We start from the raw sequence: 6883 nt of genomic DNA, 5'->3' as shown, positions 1-6883 counted from the left end.
TCAGGGTCCCAAGACCTCGATGGGGTCTCTTGGGGTTCCCAAACCCATCGGGGAGCATAGGGAGAACATCAGGGCCCCAAGACCTTCATGGGGTCTCTTGGAGTTCCCAAACTCATCGGGAAGCATAGGAGGAGCGTCAGGGTCCCAAGACCTCGATGGGGTCTCTTGGGGTTCCCAAACCCATCAAGGAACATAGGGGGAGCATCAGGGTCCCATGACCTCGATGGGGTCTCTCGGGGTTCCCAAACCCATAGCAGGGCACATTGCGGGGCATCAGGGTCCCCAACATCTCCCTGTTTTTTGCATTGCAGCCGCTGTTTCCGGGACCCGACGTTCCCGCGGGGACCACGTCACCTGCAACCAGAGGCAGATTCGGGGGCAGGATCTGCCCCGGAGGGCAGTAACAAGGAGTAATCACCCACCCCGCTCCATCCCGACCAGCACCCGCCTCATCCCCGCKCCGGAGCGTGCGGTTTCAGGGAACACCCTGCGATGTTTTTCTCTTCCCGCCGGGATTTCGACAGCGCCGCCGGAGCAGAACGCGCCCAGCTGCCCCAAAACGCCGGAAAATGTCTTTCTTGCCTTATTTTTTTCCAAAAAACCACCACGTTGAGGGTGCTGCCGGGGTCCCCGCGGGYGGGCGAGCGCGCTCCGCCCAGCCCATCCCGGGAAGGTTTTTTATTTCCCTAATAAAACCCTGGAGGAAGCGTGGCCGGGCGCGGGGCTCCGTGCATCGGTCGGTGTGAGGAGGAGGAGGAGGCCGAAGGGCGGCGCTCACGGCGCCCGGCACTTGACGCCGGCGTCCTCGGCGTGGCCGCAGTTGGTCTTGCCCCAGCTGGAGAAGCTGCAGTGCAGGAGGGTCTCCTCGGTGCCCTTGCAGGAGACGTCGTCCAGCCAGATCCTGCCCGTGCCTGCGGGGACAAAGCCACGGCGTGAGCCCCCACATGCCCCTTTTTGGAGGGGTTTGGGAGAAAAACGACAGTTTGGGAGGGGTGCTGGCCAGCGGTGTCTTGGTGAGGGTCATCCGATGAGYCCCGGAGTCTCCTCCGTGCACCTGGGAAATGCCAGGGCCACTGGGAGATGGACACAGCCCCTKGCAAGGGGGAATATCCACGTCCTCGGACAGAGGATCCATCAACCCTCATCACGTCCCTGCTGGAGGAGGGGGTTGGACTAGACGATCTCTAGAGGTCCCTTCCAACCTCAACCATTCTGGGATTCTGGGATCCCCTTGGATGAGAGAAGACCGAGCGAGTGGGGCCTGGTGAGCGTGGAGAAGAGGAGGGTGAGAGGGGAGCTGGTGAGTGTGTCCAAGGAGCCGAGGGGAGGATGGAGGGAGGAAGGTGCAAGCTCTGGTGGGTGGTGGCCAGGGGCAGGCCAAGGGGCAGTGGGTGCAGGTTGCAGCGCAGGCAGCTCCATGTGGCCGTGAGGAAGAACTTGTTTGGTGGGAGGGTGCCCGAGCCCTGGCCCAGGCTGCCCAGGGAGGCTGCGGAGGCTCCTGCTCTGCAGATCTGCCAGCGCGCCGGGATGCGCCCGGGTGCCCCGTGCTCTGGGTGTCCCTGCTGGAGCAGGGGCTGCGCTGGGGGAGCCCTGGGGGTCCCTTCCAACCCCAACCATTCCACGAAAGGCCCCGTTTTCCTCCTCACCCTGCCCGAAGCGCGCCATGCGGTACACCTCCTCGGCCTCGCGGAAGCCCAGCATGCGGCACACCACGTCGCCGTCCTTCTTGTCCCAGCCGTCGTCGCACACGGTGCCCCAGCGGCGGTCGTAGAAAACTTCCACGCGGCCCTCGTGGGAGCCCGAGCCGTTCACCAGCCGGATCGCGCCCTCCTCCGTGCCTGCTGTGGGGAGCAAGAGGGACGTCRGAGCGGGCTCGGGTGTCCCGTGCCCACCTCAGCCACCCATGTGCCCGGGAGCTCCATGGCTTGGAGAACCCAGAGGGTTTTTGGTGCACCCATCACCAAAGGCCATCACTGGCCCCCACCGTAGGCAATGCCACCACTGTCCACCACCACAGTCAACGCCACCAACCCCAGATCCATCTTGCTGTCCTGCACAACTGCACTACAGAGCTGGAGTCCACCCCAAAGGCAGYGCTATGAGCTCTACGGGATCATGTYRAGGCATGACATGCAGGTGGGAGGTCCAAGAAGACCCAGAGGAGGATTAAGATGGCACCAAAGCAAGAGAAGCATCTCCAGATAGGATTGGGAAACAGGGTTGGAGGTCATGGAGAGGATCGAGCTCTTCCCAGCCACCCTGGAGACCTCCAAGCCCTGTAGAAATCCACATGGCCGAGGTGGACCCTGACTTCACATTGAAGACAACGTGGTGGAGAGGAGAAACCACAAATGCCAATCTGTAGGAGGACACGTTCCTGCTTGTCCACCCTCAATTCCCTTCTCTGCTCCTTCCTCCTCCTCATCCCCACCGCTGGCTCCACTCGGGATCACGCATGGGCTTCCTCATCCCTTGGCCAAGGGCGGCCGTGATTTATTTGACAGGACAAGGACCGAGGAGCGCAGCAGCAAAGAGGAGCCACAATGGTTCTTGCTCCGTGCCCAGCCAAAGTCCCCTTCAGGGCCGGGAAAACAAATCGAGGCGAACGTCCCACAAATCCCATTATCTGGGATTACGCACGGCTTGGACTCGAGCGGAGAACATCGCTCTAAGGCAGCTGGGCTGGCTCCGTGACTCACCGCGTGCTGGGACGGCATCTGCGGATGGAATTTGGGCTCCCCACAAACAAGGTTATATTACAGCTGGTTGAGGGCTCTTATTTAAAGAAATTTTCTCAAAGCCAGCTTTTTTTTTTTTTTTTTTTTGCCTTGTTTTTTCCTATCAAAACACACGTTCCCATTGGAAATGCTCAACGACATGGCTTTTCAAATGCTGAGATGAATGGGCTCTGGATCGCTGCAAGAAATATTTCCACTTGGGCTGAGCTCTCTGCCTTGACTCCCATAAATATTCCGGTTTTTGCTTTCCCGGCCGGAGCCGGAACGTTCCCCAGGTAGAGGGAGCCGCTCGGGGTCTTGTGCTCCGCTTTGTCCCATTAACCAAAACTGTGGCAAAAATGGCAAAAACGGACCTGCTCGCTGCCCAACCTCCACCGCCGTGGTCACCCCTTGTCCATGAGGGGGATCCCAGGGAAGTTRCTCCTTAAGTCCAAAGCAAAGCTCCCCTCACCAGCTCGTACGTCTCCTGCTGTCCCTTTTCTTCCAGCCGAAACGTTGAGCGTAGCCAACGGGAGCCACAGCTTCTCCTGCCCCACGGTTTTCCTGGTCCGCGGCAGTCTCACAAATAACAAAGCGAGAAGATCTCGATGCCAAGAGGTGACCGCTGCTGAGGGACCTGCAAAGGCTTGGGTGGAATTCGACGCTTGGCTTGTTGGACATCGGCTAACCAGGACTTCCTCGTGCCAAGAGGCCATGTGTTGGACGAGAGCCTGGGCAGCGCGCCATAGGTGACCTTGCTCGAGCATTGGTTTGGACTAGGTGGTCTCCAGAGGTTCCTCCCGCCCGCAGCTGTTGTGTGATCCTGCTTCGGGCTCACGCGCGCTCGAGCAACTCGGCCAACCRAGACGGCGAGGCTGAAGAGCAGCCCAAACACCTGCCTGTTGACGGGCAGAGCGAGAGGCGTCCCCACCACGAGGGACACRGGCGGCTATGGAGGAGCTAACGTGACATTTGGAGGCCAAGGCAGCCAAGACATGATGGGTCCCTGCCAGCATGGTGGGTACTGCCAGCTGGCTGGGACCCTTGTGGAGGTTCCTCATCGGTCTCCGCGTTCACAGCCCTTCCCTGGCTCGCTCCAGGCTCAAACAAGGCCACCTCTTCCCACGACCTCCCGAGAGCGCAGGCCCTGCTTGGCTTCGGCGCACGCTGGTCTCCCGCTTCCAGGACCTGCTCCGGAATGGATCTGGAAACCCTGAGCGCGTTTTTCTGGATCTGAGCATCAGGAGCAGAGGAGCCAGGAAAGATTTCACGTCGCCTCCATATCGGCTTGCTGGTATTTTGCACAACCTCTCGCCTCGAGCCGTTGAGTCTTCTCCTCTGGGACGCTGCYGTGGTCCAGGGGTGAAGGGCTCTTTGCTGGCGTGGACCTTCTCAAGCAACGGAGCCATGAATTCTGCAAGTTTTCTCCCACGAGTCGTGCTGAGCTGCCCTGGGACGGCAGGGTGCGGAGCCGCCGCTGCCAACGCGAGCGCACGCCTGGATCGCCTCCGATGTCCCCACCTCGCGAGCCTCCCTGCGCCAAGCGAGTCACCCTCCTCGAGCAAGAAGGTGCTTGTCACCCACCGCCGYGCCAGAGAAAGCCAGGGTCCGGATGGTTTTGGTCCTGCTCTTCCCCGCTGAGGTAGCGAGCCACGTGAAGGGACCTTCCAAGCTGCATGGGGTGCCCCAGGTGCTTGGTGTCCCTTGGGCACATCCTCATCATGGTCGTGCTTGGTGGGAACTTGGTCTAGCAGAGGGGTGACGGCACCTGGAGATGCCTTGGGGACATGGAGGTCCCTTTCTGCTCTGCTGGCACTGGGGAACCTCTTGGGGTGGCTCTGGGACCTCTCGGGGTGGCTCTTGCCACTGACATCCCACATCTCTCCATACCTCCAACCTCAACCGCATCCTCACCATGGCATCCAAGTGCATGAACCAAGCTCTGCTCCGAGCCTGCACAAGCTGGACCTACCTCCTAACCTGGCATGAGCCAACGTGCCCGTTCCTGGGCAGGGATGACAGGGACGTTCGGATGGGCACGTTGGGAAGGGAGCCAGCCCGGCTGTCCRGAAGCAGCCCAAGCACCCATGGACACATCCCTCTTTCCCATCAGCATCCCCGTTGCATCCTGCTCAACAAACCCCAAGGTCTTTGCTCCATCTTCTCCCCATCCTTGTTTTCACATCCGCAACTTCCCAACGCCTTCAACCTTCCCCTCCCCGCTGGTCCCCAAAACGCCAACGCCAAGCGAGAAAGGAAGAGCTGGAGAGCAGAGAGGAGCCCCGGTGCCTGGGGAAACAAGGGCCTGATTCTTTGCAGCTGCGGCGAGATAGCGTCTCCTGCCTGGTAATTGGGACCAGCTGCCCGCTCGCCGTGGGAGGAAGGCTCGGCGCCGCCGCTGCCCGCCTTCCCCTTCATCCCGGCCGCGCTTTGATCCGTGAGGTGCGCGGCCTCCGGGGGCGAGAGGGGATGGATTGGCCCGTGCATCCGTCCGCCCTTTGGTGCCGCAGAGCTCCAAGCTCTGCGATGGGCTCTTGGGGTCCCACCAGGGAGCCAAGGGTCCTCCTGGGATGTTGGGGGACGGAGAAGGGGGATCTCCTCCGTGTGTCCGGGTGTAGGTGCCAGGAGGACACATCTCGAGAGGAAGCTGCTGAGATGGCTCCAGGGTGGCATCCCCTGCTGCTCCTGGCATTCCCACCATCCGGACCAAKGGAGCTGCCCACCCACTTGGAGTCTGTTCCCAGGGAGCCCTGTCCCCTCCTGCGCCCACGGCTGTTTGCTCCTGCTCTGGTGCTGCAAGGAGCTGGGGAAGGAGGGATGGATGAGACGGAGACGGAGAGACGTTCCAGGTGGGAATGGGGTGAAGATGGAGGGATATGTCAGATGAAGACAGAGGGATGTCCCAAGTGGGGAAGGAAGGATATCTGAGATGGGAAAGAAGGGATGCCTGAAGTGGGGAAGGAGAGATGTTCCAGGTGGGAATGGAGGTGAAGATGGAGGGATATCTCAACTGAAGACAGAGGGAGGTCCCAGGTGGGGAAGGAGAGATGTTCCAGGTGGGAATGGAGGTGGGAATGGAGGTGAAGATGGAGGGATATCTCAGCCAAAGACAGAGGGAGGTCCCAGGTAGGAAGGAGGGGTATCTGAGACGGGGAAGGAGAGATGTTCCAGGTGGGAATGGAGGTGAAGATGGAGGGATATCTCAGCCAAAGACAGAGGGAGGTCCCAGGTGGGGAAGGAGGAATATCTGGGATGGGGAGGGAGGAATATCTGGGATGGGGAAGGAGGGATGACTCGGGTGAAGAAGGTGGGATGCCCCAAGCCTGGAGGAGACCACGGGCATCTCCCGCTCCGCGCGCCCCGGCGCCGCTCACCTGTGTCCCCGCCGCGCTCTCCCTTCTCGCCCTTGGGGCCTCGCTCACCTGCGAAGGGAGAGACCCGGCGTGAGCGCTGCGCGGCGCTTCCCCATCCCCGCCTTCCCGGGAGAGCCCGCCCGGCCCCGACGGCCTGCACCCCGCGGGCTCTATCCCCCTCTTACASAGGGGGAAACTGAGGCACGACGTGGCAAACGGCTCCTCTCACCGGGAGCCCGCTCGGCTGCTCAGTCTGAAGCTTTTCCCAGGAAAGGAGCAGCCTCCCAATGTTCCTGAGAGCTCGGGGGAATATTTTGGGGTGGAAAAACTAGGAATATACCCCCAAGTCCAGGTGACATCTATATGTGGCCCGGCATCTACCTTTGGCATCTCCCACCACCTTCCGGGCACTTTTGCTCCCTCCTGCAGCGGAAAAGATGCCGGGGAAGGAAACGGGGTGTGGAAGGAGGCGCTGGGCCGGTCCTGGCCCGGCTGYGGGGCCGGTGTCCCGCTCGGACCTCTGTTCCTCTCCCGTCTCCGCGCAATAACAACAGGCAGCGCGAGCTCGCGCGCCCGCCCCAAGGCCTTCCGCAAAGGAAATTCCTGCCCGTTAACTCGGAGGCTCTGGGAAGGCGGGATCGCTCCCCTGGGCGGCCGCAGCTGTGTCCGACGGAGCCTGCTCCGTGATGGGAAGCAGATGGCAGCAGGCGGAGCGGGGCCAGGGCTCGGGCTGCACGGGGCGCTGCTCCGGCCGCGACGCTCCCCGGGCAATGCAATACGGATCTATACAGGGAATGCAATGCGGATCTATAC

The 6883-nt window shown here is 61.4% G+C and overlaps 1 protein-coding gene across 1 annotated transcript in view; it reads right to left on the bottom strand.

Annotated features, from left to right (window-relative positions):
* Window positions 1-759: 759 nt before the first annotated feature.
* Window positions 760-6883, bottom strand: part of SCARA5 (scavenger receptor class A member 5) — a 22694-nt gene continuing 16570 nt past the window's right edge. Inside the window, exons 7-9 of the mRNA XM_026041233.1 lie at window positions 6092-6139; window positions 1647-1841; window positions 760-911 (exon numbers count right to left, since the gene is read on the bottom strand). Of these exons, the coding sequence (XP_025897018.1) occupies window positions 775-911; window positions 1647-1841; window positions 6092-6139 (380 nt within the window). The 3' untranslated portion in view covers window positions 760-774. The remainder of the gene's footprint in view (window positions 912-1646; window positions 1842-6091; window positions 6140-6883) is intronic.

Source organism: Nothoprocta perdicaria, unplaced genomic scaffold (assembly GCF_003342845.1).
Source record: "Nothoprocta perdicaria isolate Ctin4 unplaced genomic scaffold, notPer1 scaffold_101, whole genome shotgun sequence".
Taxonomy (NCBI): domain Eukaryota; kingdom Metazoa; phylum Chordata; class Aves; order Tinamiformes; family Tinamidae; genus Nothoprocta; species Nothoprocta perdicaria.
The sequence above is the reverse complement of the archived record's forward strand: the minus strand, read 5'-3'. Positions and strand labels throughout refer to the sequence as shown.